Genomic DNA, 22,599 nt, shown 5'->3' with positions numbered 1-22,599 from the left:
CTCCAGTACTCTTGCCTGGAAAATCCCATGGAGGGAGGAGTCTGGTGGGCTGCAATCCATGGGGTCGCTAAGAGTCAGACACCACTGAGGGACTTCACTTTCACTTTTCACTTTCATGCATTGGAGAAGGAAATGGCAATCCACTCCAGTGTTCTTGCCTGGAGAATCCCAGGAATGGGAGAGCCTGGCAGGCTGCCATCTATGGGGTCCCACAGAGTCGGACACGACTGAAGCAACTTAGCAGCAGCAGCCATGTGATCATGGACAAATTCCTTAACAACCCTGAGCTTAATAAAACTGATATTAAATGAGGAAATGAACAGAACAGCACAGAGCTCCATCCTTCTTTTTTTTTTAAGTCTTTATTTAGTTTGTTACAATATTCCTACTGATATATGTTGCGGATTTTTGGGCAGAAGGTATGTGGTACCTTCCTGACCAAGGATCATACCCATCCTCCCTGCATCGGAAGGCAAAGTTTAACCACTGGACCACCAGGGATGTCCCAGCCCTTCTTAAATGTTCAGAAACATGTTAGTATTTTTCCTCTCTGCTGATTCTGTATTTCTTATTCTTGTCTATGAGATAATAAAGAAAAAGTCATGGGCAGTCATTTAGATGATCAAAAAGCATACACCGATTTATGACCTGTAATCTTCTGGGGTCCATTGTGAATGGGTTTTGCTTGCAACCGTTTCTGGGTCACTTTCATCTCTTTGCCCTTTTCTATATTAGTGCTTCTTTTAGACTGCAAATCAAACATGTGTCATGATACGTGTAGCATGGGGCTAAAGAATTATTGACTCATTTTTTCAGAAATGGAAATTAGGGAAACTTCCCTGTGGAGCCATCATTTTTGGATGAGTTTCTGGACATCTTGACAGCTTTGCAGTTTCTGAGCTCAGAATTGTGTCCTAGGTCTATTTATCTGTCACCTCTCCTCTACCAAGCAGAGATTTAGCAAAGCGCCATAACTCTTTTAACTAAAGATTTCAGGATTTCCAAATGGGCCATGATAGAAGAATTGGCTTGGCTCCTATTGGGTCCTGCATCTTCCTGAAAGTCTAATGTGGTGCTTCTGAGGAGAAAAATGAAAAAAGTGAAAATGTTAGTTGCTCAGTTGTGTCCCACTCTTTGAGCCCCCATGAACTGTAGCTTGCCAGGTTCCTCTGTCCTTGGAATTATCCAGGCAAGACTGCTGGAGTGGATAGCCATTCCTTTCTTCAGGAGATCTTTCCAACAGAGCACCATCACAAATCCAAAACCCTATTAAATTAACCAAAATCACTGAAACAATTTCTCCCAGTGGTCTCATCATGTTTAGCTTATAACTTCAATGCTTTTCTATTGCTAATTTAAATCTAACATCTAATTTAAATATTTCTACCTAGCTCTCAAGCTCTTCTACTGAATGGCTTCATCTACTCATTAAATACCATCTTCCCTTTGATCCCCAGCACCTGCTGCCCACAAGCTGTTAATGTTCTACTGGGTTATTATGGAGTCTTGCCCAAGGTCACAGCTGAAAGGCCTTGCACCTAGACCACAGAAGCAGAGCCCAGAACCAAGATCACCTCAGAAGCTGACTGAGTCCCTTTGTAACTGTTGTCAAAAGCTCTCCTGATCATCACTAGCCAGCTTTCTGACCCCAAATTAGGCAAAAAATACCCACTCCAGTGTTCACCCTATAGCACCCTAAGCAATCACCTAATGCCAGCTTTCCAGCAGGAATTTTCTTGGTTTTGAGACTATAAAAATTGCTACCAACCCATGAAAAGAATCAGTTCACCTTGAGCCAGCCCGCTGTTATAACAACATCCCCCACTCTAATAAACAATAAAATAAGTAATAATATAATAAATATAATAATAATAAAATAAAATTCTCCCTTCTGATGACTCTCCCTCGCCGGTTCAGAGGTCTGCACACTGCACTCGCAGTGCCCACTTTATCTTTGCTCTTTGTTCTTAATAAACTCACTCCATTCTGAAACACTCTATATCTTGCCCCTACTTAACATAAACATCACCTGCTTCCTGAAATGCACTCCAAGCTCCCTCGTCCCAAATCCTTTTTCTCCAAGATCAAGTTGGTCTCATCTTGTCCATGAAACTTTTCTGATTAGTCCAACTTTTGTAATTATGAATTTCTCACTCTTCCACTAACATCCTCACCATCCCCCCACCAATGTGGACAATTCTGTCTTGGAACTGTGAACGCTTTGCTTAGATAACTTAATGGCCTCCACCAGTGGCCCCCAAACATTTTTGGCACCAGGGACTGGTTTTGTGGAAGACAATTTTTCCACGGACAGGGAGGGGGAGGAGGGATGGTTTGGGGATGATTCAGGCACGTTACATTTATTGTGCACTTTATTTCTATCATTATTACATCAGCTGAACCTCAGGTCATCAGGCATTAAATCCTGGAGGTTGGGGACTCCTGCTCTAGGCCAAGCCTTCCTCCTCATAATCCTACCAGCCGTGTCTCTCTGTGTCCATATTTTATGCTTAAAAGAGGTGATGTGAATAGGAACAGGGCCTAATGCAAAGGATGGAGAGGGTAGTTTAAGGTTTTTTTTGTGTTTTTTTTTTTTTTTTTTTTGCATGTTTCCTGAGATTATAGTGAACTGAGTTTCATAATATTTTAATGACTTAGCTAGATAAAAGCCGATTTGTTTTAGAGTCCCATGTATTTGCATGCGGCACCAAATGCGGAAAAAGGATGAATGTTCTCCCCACCTCTGCATGAAACTAAGCAGAATTTTCACGTGTAGTCAATGGGGTCTAGGCAGCTCACAGATGCCACACTCAGCTGAGGGTAATTGATGAGTATGCACGAAAAGAATAGCAAGAAGAGAATTTTCTGTTTTGGAAAAAGGTGTGATTAGGGTTATAGGAGAGTCATAAAAGATGGTAAAGCATCTCACGTCTACTCAGTGTCTTCCCGAGTTTTTTAAAAAAAACAACAACTAGGATTTCTCTCTCATACTAAATATTCAGCACAAAAGCCACATTTAAGTAAACAGTGGCCAAATGTCTTCATCCTAAGTGCTTATCCCCCAGTAGCACACTGGGTAGGTGGGGAACTCTAAATAGCTTCTAACTTAGGAGAGGGGTGGGCAGTGAGGCTGAAAATGCATGTTAACGATCTGCCTTCAGTGGTAGCAGAGGCTGAGCATGGGATGCCCTTGTTACAGAAGATTATTTGTTCTCGTTCTGACTGTTTTAGGACATCAACAAACCATTTTCTATGCTGAGAATGGAGATGGGAAATCAGGCATGACTCATTTTTCTAAGTTAAAAACACAGTATTTCTTTTTAAATTACAAAAAGTAATCTCCATTGGCTTTTAACTAGTAAATTATGCAAACACACAAAGAAAAGTTTAATAATCTTCTTGCCTCCTTTATTTCCTTTTCTCTACAATAATCAAAGTTTTGAGCCTGAAAGATGGCCTATCAGAAAGTCTCTGGGGTTCAAATCAATCCACACTTACTTATGCCACTTAACATGAGACTTTTTTCTTAAAAAAATTAACCTTTTTCCCCCAAGCTGATATAAGTAAGTGCCTTGAGAACAGGATGATTTAAAGTATCTTTTGGAGACTTCCCTGGCAGTCCACTGGTCAAGACTCTGCTTTCTGGTGCAGGGGTGCAAGTTTGATCCCTGGTCAGGGAGCTAAGATCCTATATGCCTTGGACCAGAAAGTCAAAACATAAAAACAGAAGCAATATTGTAACAAATTCAATACAGAAAGTCTTTAAAAATGGTCCACATCAAAAAATCTTTGAAAACATAAAGTATCTTTTGTGTCCTATCAGATAAATCCTTACCTCCCAAGCCAGCACCAAGGTGCACTTCAAACCATGTCTTGGGCTTCCTACCATACTCTGGTTGCCGTTAGAAACACCAAAGTTTCCTTGGTTATCATTGGCTTTATTAAAAAAGCTAGCTAACTAAAGCAAATCTTGTAGTCCTATTCTAATATGTTGTCAAAATGCAAGTGCCTTAAGGAGGAACTTTGTACGTTTTGTAATTAAGGGAAAAATATATACATAATATGCATGGGCTTCCCTGATGGCTCACACAGTGAAGAATTTGCTTGCAATGCAGGAAACCCGGATTCAATCCCTGGGTTGAGAAGATCCTCTGATTCCAAGGGAATGGCTATCTACTCCAGTATTCTTGCCTGGAAAATCCCATGGACAGAGGAGCCTGGTGGGCTACAGTCCATGGGGTCACAAAGAGTCAATCATGGCTAAGCACATACAACATATACATAGATCAAAATTTTGGTATGAAAAAGGGAAGGATTTTAACCATAGGACTGTAAGTATTAGCATCATTGGCTTAGAAGATTTTACCATTTTTCTTGTGACATAGCTATTCCTCTTCTAAAAACCATTTTTAGTTATCTCATACAAGTGGGCATTCTCTGACTCTGCTAATAAAATTTTTTCTCAGTGATAAGAAGAAAATTGCACTATCATCTGCTAAGTACTATAGTGTAATGTAAGGTAGTCTGATCACCACTACATCTAATTAAAATAGTAAATCACTTTTTAAAATCCTTCTGTATTATGTAGATTTGATTATAACAGTCCTATATTAGCAGTGCCCCTTAAAGAGGTTAAGTAAACCCATTACCCAGAAGATATCAGCCCTCGGTGCCAGACTTCTTAGTCAAAAGCAGGATGCTTTGTCAAGTCAGTCAGATTTCTAGTGGCACTGACATCTTATGATGCTGTTTCAGCATTACAGCAAAGCTGGGTTCTGTCTTGATCACTCAAAGACTGGTAATCTCATGATTTTCAGAAGCCATGCATTGAATTTCACAAGAGAGAAATTTACCCTTTGTATTCATACGTGTGTTTGTTTGTTCAATTTCTGAGTCTTTTCATAGGACTGAGCTTCCCTGTGGCTCAGATGGTAAAGAATCTATCTGCAATGCAGGAGACCTGGGTTTGATCCCTGGGTTGGGAAGATTCCCTGGAGAAGGAAACAGCAACCCTCTCCAGGAATTCTGTCCTGGAGAATTTTATGGACAGAGGAGCCTAACAAGCTACAGTCCATGGAATTGCAAAGAGTTGGACATGACTGAGCAACTATCACTCACTCATTCACTTCATAGGACAGTCTGGTTTCTTGTCCCCTCCATCCTCTTTATTGGTTGAACTCACAGATGCCAATGTATATGAGGAATTCACACAAGGCTAGTGGCAGACACAGACTCCCATCTCTCTAATTATTCCAGACCACCTCCTATTCTACTCATTCCAACAAATTGTCCCTAAATTGCCTAGCTCTCCAACTCCAGTTAATTTTCAATATGCAATTTCTTGACACTTCTTCTACTGCATTTTAAGGACCCACTTTGTACATGTCTCTTTGGATCAGCCTCAGTTTTGTCTCTTAGTCAATTTTACATTGCCCTTCTGGCAGAATGATGATGGTACAGTCGTGGTGCTTGTTGAATCAATGCCGGGATTTAGTCTGCCCTGCCTAAACTCTCCACTGCTGCTGCTGCTGCTGCTGCTAAGTCACTTCAGTCATGTCCAACTCTATGTGACCCTAGACACGGCAGCCCACCAGGCTCCCCCGTCCCTGGGATTCTCCAGGCAAGAACACTGGAGTGGGTTGTCATTTCCTTCTCCAATCCAATGCATGAAAGTGAAAAGTGAAAGTGAAGTCGCTCAGTCGTGTCTGACTCTTAGCGACCCCATGGACTGCAGCCTACCAGGCTCCTCTGCCCATGGGATTTTCCAGGCAAGAGTAATAGGGGAAACCAATGTGTAATATAGGGGAAAAATTATTGTGAAGATCAGAAAAATGGCATCTTTTGATTTTCATCCAGAAAATAAATATATTAAATTTTCACAATTGCCTACATTATTTTCTTATTTATATGAACCAAAACTTTGATTTCTAAATTAGATTACTGAGTCTCATAAAGGACAGCTGTCTTATCTCTTTCAAAAGTTTTTTTTTTTTCCCCAAAAGAATAGATGCATGCATATGTAACACTGAAACACTTTGCTATACCTAAAACTAACACATTATTAATCAACTATAAACCAATATATAATAAAATTTAAAAAATAAATAAAGTAATTTTTCATTAAATACATATAGTTTAAAATATCCAATAATATTCAAGATTTATAATGAAAGATAAGGGCTTCTGCTGCATACATCCCCATTCCTGGTTTCCATCCACTATACACCAGACAATCAATACTATAAGTTATTTCCACTATCTCAATATTTCTAAATAAGTCACTTATGCTTCCCCTCAGCTATATCTCACAATGCTACTTAACTGGATACCTTCTTTAGACCTGTCATAAAACTTATTAGTTCTCTCTTTGGCTATGTCTAACATGCTGCTCAGCACATCCATTGCATTTTAATTTTTAATTATATTTTATCTATTTTTAAATCTACAGGTTATTTTTGTTCCTTTTTTCTTTTTCTAGTCAATTTTTAACTCTTTAAAAGTCATTATGTACTTATTTCTTATTTTTGAAACTGCTAATTCCAACATTAATTATATTTGTGAATTTTAGTTTGTTGTTTTTTCCCTACTAATTCTCACTTCTAATGATTTAATTTCAATTCTGCTTTGAAATTTTCCAAAATGTGGTATGCTGTTCATTGAATCCTTACTATAAGACAAAAATTGAAATTGTGATTAAAGTGGCATTCATTTAGCTTGCATTTCTGAATTCATTTTTCCCATGGTTTCTGAATTCATAGAATTTCCTTTGCTTCTCTGGTGGCTCAGACGGTAAAGAATCTGCTTGCAATGAAGAGGAGTCGGATTCAATCCCTGGGTTGGGAAGATCCCTTGAAGAAAGGAATGGCTACCCACTTCAGTATTCTGGCCTGGAGAATTCCAGGGACAGAGGCTACAGTCCACAGGATTGCAAAGAGTCAGACATGACTAAGCAACTAAAACTTCCCCTTTCCTTCAGCTCCTCTCTCTCTCCTCCAGTCAGTAACTCTTCTTGCCTGTTCACTAGATGCCAGCCCCTGTATGCCCACTGTTATACTGTACTACTTTACTTTTCAAGGTACTGCACAGCAAGATTAAAAATGTTTTATTTTTTTTTTGCTTTTATTTTTTATGCATTATTTGTGTGAAAAGTTTTATAAACCTATGACTGTACACTACTATATAGCCAATTGTGTTAGTTGGGTACCGAGGCTAACTTTGTTGGACTTACAAACAAACTGGATTTATGAAATGGCTCTTGGAATGAAACTTGTATTTAGGGGACTTACTGTAGAAGAGCCCACCCTAATGACCTCGTTTAACTTAATTATATCTTTAGAAGCATTATCTCCAAATACAGTAAAATTCTGAGGTACTAGCTATTAGGACTTCAGCATATGAATTCGCAGATGGGGAATCAATTCAGCCCATAACACACCTCCCTCTGGCTTCTCCATATTCATGTCCTTCATGCATGCAGAACACATTCACCCCATCACAACAGCCCTAAATGTCTTAACTCATTCTAGCATGTGCTCTGGAAGTCCAAACTTTCATCTAAATATGATCTAAATCAGGTATGGGTGAGACTCAAGGTATGACACAACCTAAGATGAAATTTCTCTCTAGCTGTGAACCTGCTTTTGTTTCTGGCTCCTTGGAAATGGCAGCTGGGTTTTGGTCTTTATGTATCTTGCTGTAATAATTTGCCACAACTTCACATGCACACATTTATTTTTAGTCCCTTATATTAACAGTTACTTGGTGTTCTGTTGCTTGAGGAAGTATTTGTCCAGGTGAAAACACTGCAGCAAAGGTCTCAGGTCCCAGGTCCCAGTCTGTCTCACCCGATCCAGCCATCAATCTGAGGATGGGGAGGAACTATGTCCTGTATCAACATCTAGGGGAATTGAGTCCTGTGCCAAGAATTATCAATATCTCAATTATTTTCCACTAAGTATCTGACTTCATTGGGCTTTATTTTCATCACTTTAAAAAGCAACACATTTATTTTAAATCTAAACAGTAGGTAATGAACCTATCTTGTATTCAACCCTGTGCTACTGATCCAAGGATCTGCTGGAGGTAGTCAGCTTTTAGCACAATAATTGAGACAGTGAAGAAAAAGTGAAAAGTGTTAGTCGCTCAGTCGTGTCTGACTCTTTGTGATCTTATGAACTGTAGCCCCCAGGCTCCTCTGTCCATGGAATTCTCTGGGGGAGAATACTGGAGAGGGTTGTCATTTCTTTCTCCAGGGTATCTTCCCAACCCAGGGATCTAACCCGGATTTCCTGTATTGCAGGTGGATTCTTTACCATCTGAGCTAAGAGAGGGAACAGAATAAATATTTTTAAGTCACCTTTTAAAAAAAAGTAATAAATCTTTTCTGCGTAATTTTCCCTAGTTTTACTTTGCTATCATATTAATTCAGTACACTATCTACATAAGAGTCAGTTAAAAATGCCTCCAACTTACTACTGCCTCTAGTCTAAGCTGGCTCATCCTCTCTCTTGTTGAAGGACCTGATGAAGCCTTGTCTATATAGAACAGAACCCTAGAAGCCAATATCAACTTCCCCTCTGCCCCATTCCTCTCCCCTCACTCAGAAAAAAAGCTTTGTGAAGCCACTGTCTTCAGTCTGTCTTTACCATCCTTGGTCTCTATAAAGCACGGCATCTTCTAATCTGGACAATTCATGAGTTTATCTCTAATCCATATTTATTAGTGTATTTTTTTCCTTTAAAGACAATTTTGATCACACTGCTGTCCCTGAAATCCCTTTAATAAGTCCCACAGCCTTTAAGGTAAACTCACATAGAATACCCTCTACAGTCACCTTCAATGTGTGCTGATTATACATGTTTTCCTATATACCTTATAATTCACCTACAGTAACTACTCACTATGAATGGACCCAGTAAACCCTGGTATCCACATACTTTCCAGTTCTCCTTGTTGTCCTCATTTTCTGCTTGGTAAATCTTTGTACATTTGTTAAGATCTTAATGAAAATGTGCCTTCTATAGTTTGTTTGTTGTTTTTTTGAAAATGTGTCTTGAAGGCTCCTCCACTCTAACAAACAGTGTGCACCTCCTCTTTGTTAACCTGGGCAACCCCATCTATTACCTTCCTCATTTGTGCCTTTCATCACCTGTTTTGCCTTCCCATGGGGCTTGGGTTCCTTGGGCTTTCCTGGTGGCTCAGATGGTAGAGAATCTGCAATGCAGGAGGCTCAGGTTCAATCCCTGGGTCAGGAAGATCCCCTGGAGAAGGGAATGGCAATCCACTCCAGTATTTTTGCCTGGGAAAACCGATGGACAGAGCACCCAGGTGGGCTACAGCCATGATTTCACCAAGAGTTGGGCACAACTGAGCAACTGACACCTTCACACTTTCACTTTTAATTTTTCGTTGTTGTGCAGTCATTCAATTGTGTTTAACTCTTTGTGACCCCATGGACTGCAGCTCGCCAGGCTTCCCAGTCCTTCACCATCTCCCCTGGCTTGCTCAAACTCATGTCCATCGAGTGGGTGATGCCATCCAACCATCTCATCCTCTATCATTTTCTCCTGCTGCCTTCAATCTTTCCCAGCATCAGGGTCTTTTCTAATGAGTCGGCTCTTCGCATCAGGTGGCCAAAGTATTGGAGTTTCAGCTTCAGCATCAGTCATTCCAATGAATATTCAGGACTGATTTCCTTTAGGATTGACAGGTTGGATCTCCTTGCAGTCCCAGGGACTCTCAAGAGTCTTTTCCAACACCACAGTTCAAAAGCATCAATTCTTTGGTGCTCAGCCTTCTTTATGGTCCAACTCTCACATCCGTACATGACTAATGGAAAAACGATAGCTTTGACTATATGGACCTTTGTTGGCAAAGTATTGTCTCTGTTTTTTAATATTCTGTCTTGGTTGGTCATAGGTTTTGTTTCAAGGAGCAAACCTCTTTTAATTTCATGGCTGTCATCATCATCTGCAGTGATTTTGGAGCCCAAGCAAATAAAGTCTGTCACTGTTTCCACTGTTTCCCCATCTGTTTGCCAGATATGATGGGACTGGATATGCCATGATCTTTGTTTTTTGAACATTGAGTTTTAAGCCAGCTTTTTCACTCTCCTCTTTCACCTTAATCAAGAGGCTCTTTAATTCTTTGCTTTCTGCCATTAGGGTGGTGACATCTACTCACCTAGAATAATAACCTCCAATACAGCAAGTATGCAATGAATCCATGCTGAATAATGGAGTAAATGGATAATTAAAGAAGCAGAACCTAAATGGTATCAATCCATATTTGCTATATATTTAGTTATTTTAAGCCATTTTTCCCCTCTGAAATGTATAAGGATTATTGGTCTCTATTTCTAGATTTTTCTTGTTTGCTTAAAGAGTTACTTTAAGTGAGGGAGTTCCTAGTGAAAAAGATCATATTTTGGCTGTTCTGTGATCCTGGGAATGATTTTCATTGTAACACTCTCTTTTTTAAATCAACTTTTATTGGAGTATGGTTGCTTTACAATGCTGCATTGGTTTCTACTGTACAGCAAAGTGGATCAGCTATATGTATTGCATACGTGCATTCTCAGTCAGTTGCTCAGTCATGTCTGACTCTTCGGGATGCTTTGGACTATAGTCTGACAGGCTCTTCTGTCCATGGGATTTCCCAGGCAAGAATACTGGAGTGGGTTGCTATTTCCTCCTCCAGGGGATCTTCCTGACCCAGGGATTGAACTTTCATCTCCTGTGTCTCCTGCTTTGCAGATGGATTTTTTTTACCTGCTGAGCCACAGGGGCAGCCCTGTATGTATATATATATATATATTCCCTCCCTTTTAGATTTCTCACTCTTCTTTCTGAGAGTTGAATATCCAAGTGACCGCAGGGTGCAGTTGGCATTACACTGGACTTAGGACTGATAATTCATTTCTGAAGGTGGGATATTGCGTGTCAAGTGTCCAGCTGGTGTTGTTTTCAGCATAGAACCTGTTAAACCACCAAGGCAGCATTAATGAGATGGAATGAATTGATTTCTACTCTGGATTGACCAGCACGGCCTCAATACTGTGGCACCTAATATGCTCTGTGTGCTACTTGGAAGGTATTTTTTCATTCCTTCAGCAGCATAAACACTCCAGTAGGTAACAGTATCTAAATCCAAGTCTCTCTTCAAAGAGAGTACCACACACATTTCTGAGATCAAATTCATCTCCATTTACTTTCCCTGGACCTTAATAAGCATGTCCCTGAGTCAGGACCTGAGGTTTTTTTTTTAATTTCACCATTCCTGGGCCATCAGTATAAGCTATTATATCAAGAGCCTGATGCTGATAAGGTAAGAGAATGGAAGAGTTTAAATATGAGATGAGAATGATTTTTATTATTTCTTTATTTATTGAAATCAATGGGACATTGTTATCCTTTTTTAAAAAATATTAAAAATATATATTTTGGCTGCACCACGCAGCATGCAGAATCTCAGTTCCCTGATCAGGAATCAAACCCTTAGCCCCTGCAGGGGAAGCTCAGAGTCTTAACAACCAGATTTCCAGGGAAGTCCCAAGAATGATTTTTAAATGCTGGATGATTTGCCTAAAATCATTTGTGTTTCTATCCAATGAGCCTTTTTTGAGTCCAGCTGGAATGATGACAGACCTTTGAATATTTCCTTCCCTCTAATCATTACTTTGAAGAACCTGCAGAAGATGTGAAAATGAAATTGATATCTGCTGCTTTATGGCGAAAACACAGGCCCACCCACTGCACCTGGGTGGCAAACCACTTTCTAGATCAATGTTGCCTTCTCCAAGAGTAAACTCTTAAGTCATTCTGTGACCACCTGCGATGTTGTTGTCATCTTGGGGCAGGACTCAGTGCTCAGCAGCTAAGTTGTGTCTAGTTCTTTGAAACTCCACGGACTGTAGCCCAACAGGTTCCCCAGTCCATGGGATTTCCCAGTCAAGAATACTAGAGTGGGTTGCTATTTCCTCCTGCAGGGGCTCTTCCTGACCCAGGGACGGAACCCGCGTCTTCTGCATTGGCAGGCAGATTCTTTACCACTGAGCCACCTGGCATGACCAATCAGCCTCAAAACTGGAGTGGGGAAGAGTTCAGATTGTGGCTTTGGTCTGAAGCATAGATCAGATTTTTTTGTTTTGCCATTTACAGCTGCATATCTGGGGACCGGTTATGCTTAGTTTTCTCATCTGTAAAATAATACTGGTCACAAAGCTTTGCAGTGGACATCCCACAGTGAGTGTATAAAAGTCTGGAAGTTTAGACCTGGAGTCTAAAAGGGTGCAGTAAAAATGTCTTCTCTTTCCTTACCTATTAAATATGACCATTCATCTGGTGCATTCTTTATTCAAGCAAGGAAGAAGGTTTCATTAGAGACTCTGCCTCTGTATTGATGCCTACCATCCCCCGACGCATTGGCTCCTTTTGAGTGTCAGTAATTCTGCTGGTCTTCCTTCTCTGCACAGATGGTGGGGCAGCATCAGACAGCTTTCCTAGGGATGCTAAACTGAAGTAGAACATCATCCAGAGAGAGCCCTGTCCTGTTGAGAAAGCATCTTCCAGAACCTAGAAAGTGAAAGTGTTAGTCGCTCAGTGTGTTGGACTCTTTGTGATCCCATGAAATGTAGCCCGCTAGGCTCTTCTGCCCATGGGTTTCTCTAGGCAAGAATACTGGAGTGGATTTTCATTCCCTTTTCCAGGGGATCTTCCTGACACAGTGATTGAATCCAGGTTTCCCGCATTGCAGGCAGATTCTTTACCATCTTGTCCCCCAGGGAAGCCAGAACCTAAAGTAGTTGTAAAACACAGAAAAGATTCTGGGATCATAAGCACCCCCTAGGGAGTGGCCAACAGAATGGTAAAAGGAACTGAAGCCTCAGCTGTATCTCCAAACACACCCCTCTGTGAACAACAGCATCTCAACTAGTAAGTGCCTAAATTGGGGGGTCACTACTGGGTGGATTCTCTTGTCTTTCCTGGCTGTGTAAACCTATGAATCATTGTCCCTATGGCTCCAAAGGTTAGGAAGTTTGCTGGATGGAAAATGAAAGTGGGAGTGAGATATATTCATTTCCTTTCCAGGAGTCTGAAATTGAGGGAGTCTGACTTTTCCCTATCAAAATTATATTTACCCGAGAAGCATGGGAATGATTGAAAGCATACTCTTTGGAGTTAGACTTCCTGGGTCGATGTTCTGACTATGATATTTAATCAGCTAGCTCTCTCTCAGTGGATTATTTGACTTTTGATCTTAATTTTTCTCAAACTGTAAAATGAGGATAATAATATTAGCTCACATGTATGAATGTAAGAGTTAGACCATAAATAAAGATGAGTGCTGAACAACTGATGTTTTTAAATTGTGGTGCTGAAGAAGACTCTTGAGAGTTCCTTGGACAGCAATGAGATCAAACCAGTCAATGCTAAAGGAAAGCAACCCTGAGTAGTCATTGGAAGGACTGATGTTGAAGCCAGAGCTCCAATGTTTTGGCCACCTGATGCGAAGAGCTCACTCATTGGAAAAGACCCTGGTCCTGGGAAAGACTGAGGGTGGAGGAGAAGGGGACGACAGGATGGGGTGGTTAGATAGCATCACCATCTCAATGGACATGAATTTTAGCAACCTGCAAGAGATAGTGGAAGACAGAGGAGTCTGGCATACAGTCCATGAGATCACAAAGAATTGGACTAGACTGAACAATACTCACAGAGTTGTTTCAATTTAAAAATGAAATTATGTTATTAAGTGCTTAGATTAATGCTTAACAAATAGCACGCACTCAATAAATGCCGTCTTTGCTCTCCTGGTAGCAAATCACTGGTGTCCACAGCTTTTGCAGTCACTTATCTAGGATTCTCTAAGATAGCTCTGGCATGGTTTCTTCCAAACTAGTCCTCCTTTTTCTATGTCTTTCGTCTCTGGAGACCCCAGAAGGTTTAAAGTTATATCTTCTTTTCTGAGCAATCGATATCCATTACATATAGCTCAGGATAGCTTTTCCTGGAGAAAGATGTTAATGCATTCTGTCAAAAGCCTCAAGACAGCCACTTCCTTACATAATGGCTTCTGAATTTCCTAAAAGCCTTCAGCCAGAAAGTGATCAGGAAGCTGCCAATCAGCTCAGTCTTCCAATTATTTCTCAGTCTTTGGTGATGATCCATTGACATCAAGGGTCTACCATTGAGTCCCAGCAGTCACACAGGCTGTGTCTTCTCATGACATTTAAAATCCATTAGGTGTACCTGGTTGGCCGGGGAGGGGGCGGGGGGGGGGGGGGGGGGGGTGGTGGTGGTGGTGGTGTGGAGGCGGTACCTTCAAGCATCCATGGCAGCAGTGGCCAAACTGATGGACTCCAAAAACTAAGTAAACAAGATACTACAAAATTTAAAAACAAAAGCAAAACTCACAAGAGTCTTCAGGAGACTGGGTTATTTGGGGCTACTGACAAGCCAGCTTCAACAAGACTGGATTTCACAACAGAATAAACAGGACTTGTCTTTCCAGTTAGAATCTCCAGTCAAAGCTTTCAGGCTGCCAACCGGCTCTCCTTTCTTTTCAGCGATATGCTCTTTGTTTTCTCCCTGAACCCACGATCCTGGCAGACAGGGAAGTTATGTCTGTCAAAATTCACCCAGAGCTACTTCCTTAAAAATCAGCAAGAGGACTTTAACAAAATTCTTAGTGAGTTTGTTTAAAATCACTGTTTCCTACGACTGGTGTCTAACAAAGGAATGGAGTCAGGCTACCTGCTCGCAGATTTAGTTTTCTATGTCGCCTCCTAGTGACCCTTCTAGGAACTTCATTGATGGATTATCAGATACCCAGAGACCTGCCGCAGAAGTGGCAGGGAAATGTTTACAAGGAAATGTTTAGCTTTCTTCAGAATGATTTCACAATTTTAGCACATCCAAAGTCCATTTTTTTAATTCCACAATCCCCTATCAGTCCAGATGCCTTGCTAGAAAGGCAGAGTGGCTCTATATCTGGTTGATATTTGAGAAGACAGTCAGTTTTCTGTTTCGCATCCAGGAATTCAACCAACTGTGGATGAAAAAACATTAAAAAAAAAAAAAAAAATTCAAACGTTCCAAAAGGCAAAAATTGAATTTGCCACATCTCAGCTATTATTTATGTAGCATTTACATTGTATTTATAACTATTAATAAAAGTACTATTTTCTTTGCCTTAGGTATTATAAGTAATATAGAAATGATTTAAAGTATACATTTGCATTGCATAAGTGTTAGGCACTCAGTCTTGTTAGTCGTTCAGTATTGTTAGTCACTCAGTCTCGTTAGTCGCTCAGTCTTGTCCGATTCTTTGCGACCCCATGGACTGTATGTAGCCTGCCAGGCGCCTCTGTCCATGGAATTTCCCAGGCAGGAATACTGGAGTGGGTAGCTATTCCCTTTTCTATGGGATCTTCCAGATCCAGAGCTTGAACCCAAGTGTCCTGCATAGCAGGTGAATTCTTTACCATCTGAACCACCAGGGAAGCACATAGATTACATGCAAATAATACAAAAAAAAAAAAAAAAAAGAACAACTTCACCATTTTATGTAAGCTACTTGAACTTGGGAGGAGGTTAGTCTCCCCTGGGGGCCTGGAACTAATCCTCCGTTGATGCCCAAGGAGGACTGTAATGGATGCTACTGGGAATGTTGGGTTTGTTTTAGTTTGTGTTGTCATCACTGCACTAGGCTTCCCTAGTGGCTCAGATGGTAAAAAATCTGTGTGCAATTCAGGAGACCTGGGCTCTATACCTGAGTCGGGAAGGTCCCCTGGAGAAGGGAATGGCTCACTGCAGTCCTGGCAGGACTGATGTAAAAATATACTTGATATTCCTTGGTACCATAACATTTAGATAATATAGTGTAACAAATACAGATTTTAATGTATTTTTTCAGAGGATTTTTAAAAGTGACTTGCAGAAACTTACATTGCAGAATTCATCCCCTGCCCATCCTTCACCCTTTGAGATGTACAGCCACTAGTAGCTCTGATCAATTTGACTTCTTTTTATATTTTATACTGTTTTTTCTATGGGGTTCCCTGATCCTGCATCACTTAGTGGTTGGAGATTTGGGCACTGGTTTTGTCCAAACTCTGGGAGCCTATAAACCTTTGGCCCTCAGCCATTGATCTGCATGTGGGCTGGGGAGCATAGTCAGGGTTCAGCTGGGTGTCACTCCAGTCTTGGATTTTCCTCTTTGTGGCGTTCTCCTGAGTACTCAACGCCCAGGCAGGTCGTTCCCCAGTTAACTGGGAGGATGTGGGAGGCTCATCAAACCTACCATTCTTCTCCTATGCCTACATCCTTCTTGTACCATTTCAGGCTGGTCCACTCTCACCCTCCCCGTGATTACAACTTCAGTCTAAGGTGCATCTTTGTCCTATTTGTTTCCGATTGGCACTTTTAAAAATTAATTAATTAATAATTAATTGTCTTGATTAATTAAGTCTTACTTAATTAATTCTTATAAGTGGAATATAGTTGCTTTACACTGCTGTATCAGTTACTGCTGTACAACAAAGTGAATCAGCCACATGCATACACATATCCCTTCTTTTTGGGATTTCCTTCCCATTTAGGTCACCACAGAGCACTGAGTAGAGTACTGTATACACACACTGAGTAGTATGTTCCCTGTGCTATACAATAGTTTCTCATGGCTGATATATGGTTTGAATTTCTTCTTCCCAATCCACAATGGCCCACTGAATGTCATTGAAAAAAAATATAAATGCAAAATTAGACAAAAGGTCTTAGAAGCAGCAGCACATGTGATGGGCCCTGAAGAGCCCCAGATTCGTTAGCTTCCAGGGCAGAGAGCCAGTCCAGCATCTCAAGACACAACATTCCAGGCTGGTAGCAAGTTCAGATTAAGCTGAGGCATTAATAAGGGTTGTTTATTCATGACTGGACAGCAAGACATTCAGGGGGCAGAGGCAGAGGGCAGAGTTGCTTAGATAGTAGGTCTAGCAGGTGTGTCCATTCCCAGAAGGAGCCTTGACAGTGCTTGTGGATTCAAGGGATAGGAGTCAAACCCCGGGGAAATGACAAGAGCCAGAAATATTAGAGCTATGAAATCGTAACTGCTCCACAACCAGAGACAGAACTGTGTCTACAAGGGGACCACTGGTTAGAGGTGGCTGTGAAAATGCTTCTGAGTCTGTAGACAGTATTAGAAGAAGATCCCTAGGAAATAGAGCAGAGAGAGGCATTTGAAATGAATGTAAAGTCTTGAAGGCCTAGGGTGAGTGATATGGACGAGCATGATGAATATTACTTAAAATTAAAAAGAGGCTTAATTGTCAGAAGACTCCTGGGGTTGTTTGAAAAACAGGGTAGCAGATTAGAAGTCTAGAATGATTATCTAGGCAGGAAGCAATGAAGCGGGAAGACTTAGGGAATTCCAGACATTTATAATTGGAGAGAGAGAGAAATTTGAAAAAAAAAAAAAAAAAAAAATCACTAGAAATTGGTAGGTAGTTGAATGTGGAGCCCAGGACAGAGGAAATGAGTGATGATGGAGAGTTCCCTGAAAGAGATGTGGGAACAATAAGGAAAGTAACAAATCAAAAACAAAAAATGATTCTTTTAAAGGGAGAATAAGATATCACCAAAATGTATATTGTTCATCAACACATGTATTGTCCAGGGGACTGGAATATGTGAACATCTCTCCATTTTGTCTATTTAAAAAAAAAACAATTCATAGTTGATATACAATGTTGCGTTAGTTTCAGATGTACAGCAAAGTGAATCACTTGTACATATACATATATCCACTTTTTAATATTTTTTCCCATATAGGTCATTACAGAGTATTGAACAGTTATCTATTTTTATATAGATATGTGGATATATGTCAATTCCAATCTCCCTATTTATCCTTCCCCCCAGCCCAGTAATCATGTTTGTTTTCTACATCTGTGAGTCTATTTCTGCAAATAAGCTCATTTATACCACTTTTTTAGACTTCACATATAAGCAGTATCACATGATATTTGTCTTGGACATGAAGATTATTGCTTGCTTTAATGAGGCTAGTGTATATGATACAGAATTTTTCTTTTTTCAGAAATTTACATAAAATGTTTCAATTAGCATGTTTTGCTTTAAGCATGCATTTATCAGTATTCTTTCTCAAGGAATGGCTTTAATAAGAACAGATGCTTACTGAAAGCACACTAGGTATAAAGTGCTGAGTCACTGCTATTCTTTGCTAATTTAACTAGCTCCTCCCATCAACCAGTCAGCATTGCAGCAGAAATGCACCAGGAACAACCAGCTTTCTTCTTTCATTTGCAGCTTTTATTTAATTGCATTAAATAAAAATTTGCATTTAGCACTTAAAAACTTTATTTCAGTAAATTAAAAAATGATTGCAGATAGCTTGAGCAGTTAAGAAAAAAGAAAATAGAGAACATAGGAGAACATGATGAGATGCTCTCTTATAAGAAAGAGCTGAAATCATTCCCAGGACAACCCCACATACCAAAGTAATCAACTGGAAACAGCACAGAAATTGCACACTGGAGTGCTCAAACCCATATATTTCAAGGATCTCAAAAGCCTTTCATGGAAATTGTATTTCCTCTCTGCTGGAGTCAATTTTTTGAAAATTTTGTACGTCTATGAGTTTTCTGGCTAGTTTTCAAGAAGTCTAAAAAATTAAGGAAGTTAGAATTGACTTCTAGGCTTTTTGAATGACCAGGAGAGCTTCATGTCCTCTTTGGCCACCCTCACAAGTTTAAGAAAGATTTGGTAGCCAAAATGATTATTCTTTTTCCTCCTTCACCGATAGGAAATGATCAGAACAGCCATTGACCTTTTAATTAGGAAGTGGAATCTGATGCTTCCTGCACAGATTTCCTTGGCATCTCTGCAGGAAAGAACTTTATTTAAACCATAATTAGTGGTAATTATGTCAGGTTCAAATTAAGAGAAGTACTTTTATGTTCCCAAAGCAATAACCTGTAATAAAAGATGTTTTCCTTCTTAGATTCAACAGTGTAATTTATTTCCAAGTTTTAAGTAATTAGATTAATATTTTGCAAGAACACACTAGTGTAAGAAGACTACTTATTGTTGTATGAAGCTAAAGGAGCATGTGAAAAAGGATAGATTTTTTTTTTTTTTGATATATTAGCATATGTCTAAGCCACAGGTTGTGAATTCTACAAGTAAATGTTATAGAAAGATACTGCTTCTCTTCAGGGTGTTCTGTCTGGATAAAGAACAGCTGAGAAACTACCAGAATTTGTGTAGCAAATATCTAGGGAACGTTAAGAAGATCTTGCTTCCAGGATCCTCAGCCTAGCCTCGCACAGCCATTTTGGATATCCAATTTCAAGCTCTAAATAAAAAGAGATGGTTAAAAGTGAATTATTTTCTGCAAAATCTATAAGCATGTTATATTTCAGTGACTCATTTATATCTGCTAATTACGGTAACCTTTTTACATTCTGTTGTACTATACTTATCCATGCTTTCCCAGATCTCCTTAGCCATGGCTGATTAAGCAGTTATTGTAAAATCGACCAGTCTGTCACAGAAGAAAGAAAGCCGTTTTGTTTTTTAATACAGAAAGGCAAACAGTTTGCTTGCCCTAAGGACTATCTCTCTCCGCTCTCCAATATGAGGTAGCTTCATCTTTGTGGAGTGGAAGGACCGCTTGAAAACATTTCTGGCGGCTCAGTGTTAAAGAATCTGCATGCCAATGCAGGAGACATGGGTTTGATCCCTGGCCCAGGGAAGATCCCAGATGCAGCAGGGCAACTAAGACTATGCACCGCAGCTACTGAGCCTGTGCTCTAGAGCCCATGCTCCACAACAAGAGAAGCCCCTGCAATGAGAAACCCTCACATCACAACTAGAGAGTAGCCGCCCCGCCCCCCCCCCCCCCCCAGCCGCAACTAGAGAAAAGCCTGCACAGCAACAAAGACCTAGCACAGCCAAAAATAGAATAAATAAAATTATATTTAAAAAAAGAACACATTTCTAAAAGACATTTCCTTCTCCATCCCAAAAGGGAAAGTGTATTGGGCAGGATTTCCAGGAAGAATGCTTTCTAGGGAAACCCTCCTATTAACCCAGTACTTTGTAAAGACTCAAGAAAAGTCAATGAATGGATGAATGAGGGAATGAAAACAAAAACTCTAAAATGAAGTCAGTCACACACTGCTCTTTTGTCTCCCTTTGGCAAAAATTACAAATTTTTGATAAATTTTCTATCATTAGACATACTCATTCAAAATAAAATTATCCATCAGGTTTAGTGAATTATTGATTTGTAAATGAAAGCTTTAGCAAAGCAATCATGCAGCAAACTGTTCCATTAGAAAGGATAACTTTTCTATAATTGTTTAGTTGTTCAGTCATGTTGGACTCTTTGCGACCCCATGGACTGTAGTCCTCCAGGATCCTCTGTCCATGGGATTTCCCAGGCAAGAATATTAGAGTGGGTTGCCATTTCCTCCTCCAGGGGATCTTCTTAAACCAGGGATCAAACTCTCATCTCCTGTGTTGACAGGCAGATTCTTTACCACTGAACCACCAGGGGAGCCCATTTTCTATATCTTTATTTTGTTTTTGTTATTATTTCCTAAATGCATTCAGACTCTGACACTGTTAAATTCTAGCTTGCTCCTTTGGTAAGGTTGAAAACTCCTGGACTAAAATGAGCACTGCTGAATTATCTGTGAGACATTTAAGCACATCACGGAAAACAATTTTAATCATCTCAATCTTTTGATAAGAACAGAGAATCTCTCCAATCAACGAGTAGGCAAAAAACACAAAAATAAGCTAGCATTTGAAAAGGAGGGAACCATTTGATGTGGGAACTTACCATTTTGGCACTTGAATTGGAATCTGCCATTCCTCTGTGCTCTTTATTTGCAGATTTCTATAATAAATATTTTGTTGTGTCAGGAACTGAACCAGAAGATATCGTGCACAGACACACATACACACTCAGACCACCCCTTTTTGATCCATGAAAAACTAAGACTGTGTAGGAATGAAGTGGGCAAAGGTGGGTGAGGGTGGGGGTGGTACTGGTTAAGTGACGTTTTATCAGAAACCATGCTTTCTTGTTAGCCTTGTTGTAACCACCCTGCCTGTCCAGCACACTCTGAGACCCTTTTGTGTGATATGAGGATTCTGTGAAGCCACAGACTGAACGCTATCTTGGTCACCCATTCTATCCATTAAAGAATGCATAAATGAGAATTGCTGATTTTATAGAGACATAGTTGAGCATCTTGGGGATTAGCACCCAGCTCTAAATAATACATGTTCTATGTGTACTTGAGGATACTGGTGCAGATAAAGACTCCAGTGGTTCAGGTGATTTTAAAGACCCTGTAATCTCTCTCTTCTTTTTGCATCCAAGTAAATGATGACTTCAGGAAGTAAGCCCATCAAAGACACTGGAGATTATGAGATATTGGTGCATATTCAGAGACTGTATGATTCACTCAAATTTCCTGTCACGAATAATCATCTCCTAAAGAAGGCTGAGCACTGAAGAATTGATGCTTTTGAACTGTGGTGCTGGAGAAGATTCTTGAGAGTCCCTTGAACTGCAAGGAGATCCAACCAGTCAATCCTAAAGGAAATCAACCCTGAACATTGGCAAGACTGATGCTGAAGTTCCAATACTTTGGACACCTGATGCACAGAGCTGACACATTGGAAAAGACCCTGAATCTGGTAAAGACTGAGGACAGGATGAGAAGGGGGCAGAAGAGGATGAGATGGTTAGATAGCATCACTGACTCAATGGACATGAGTTTGAGCAAGCTCCGGGAGATAGTGAAGAACAGGGAAGACTGGCATGCTGCAATCCATGGAGCAGCAAAGAGTCAGACATGGCTGAGCGACTGAGTGACAATATGGTGGTAAAAATTATAAAAAAAAACCTATAAATCTGAGCTAAGGAAAAATATCTGGGCTCATTTATCATAAAGAAAGATGTATTTTACTTCTCTGCTTTCCTACTTATGTAATGTCTCTGTTTTGGCTCCATGTCTCTCATGCATGTGTGTGCTGATTTAGCTAATTGGTTTCTCTGTCATCAATATTGATTTGGGAAACACACCTCCTCAGTTAGTGGAAAGCCCTCTGCTGCTCAAGGCCTCTCTGGAAGCCATCATTCAGCTTGACCCCTGAGAACCAGGGCTGGGTCTAGAGCAGGGTAAGCAAGGCATTGTCCCAGGAATAACATTTAAGGGCTACAGACAAACTCTGTGATCATAGTAAATAACATGTTACTGTGTTTTTAAAAAAAATCAGAACTAATTCCCAAGACTTCATGATGAGACAGTCAGTGTTTTAAATAAAGATAGAATCTGTGTACTTACAGGAGTCATTGTACTCCTATCACCGTAATCCCAGCCCTGCCGAGAAGTTCCTATTTCTGCCAGAGTCAGAGAGCTGTGTTATATCACTGGACCTTTTCAATGGACTGATGAGTGGTTAAGTGGCACCAAGATTATTAGTGATATGGACACAGATTAGCACAACTAATACAGAGGAGGGACATACCAAAGTGATGTAGTGTGGACTGGAGAAGCTGGTT

General features: G+C 40.2%; 1 protein-coding gene across 1 annotated transcript in view; it reads right to left on the bottom strand.

Moving 5' to 3' along the window:
• ADAM7 (ADAM metallopeptidase domain 7) overlaps positions 1-22,599 on the bottom strand; it is a 117,975-nt gene that overhangs the window by 35,922 nt on the left and 59,454 nt on the right. The window contains exon 23 of the mRNA XM_045164721.1: positions 20,866-20,922. Within this exon, the coding sequence (XP_045020656.1) occupies positions 20,866-20,922 (57 nt within the window). The remainder of the gene's footprint in view (positions 1-20,865; positions 20,923-22,599) is intronic.

This window comes from Bubalus bubalis, chromosome 3, assembly GCF_019923935.1.
Source record: "Bubalus bubalis isolate 160015118507 breed Murrah chromosome 3, NDDB_SH_1, whole genome shotgun sequence".
NCBI classification, from domain to species: domain Eukaryota; kingdom Metazoa; phylum Chordata; class Mammalia; order Artiodactyla; family Bovidae; genus Bubalus; species Bubalus bubalis.
The sequence above is the reverse complement of the archived record's forward strand: the minus strand, read 5'-3'. Positions and strand labels throughout refer to the sequence as shown.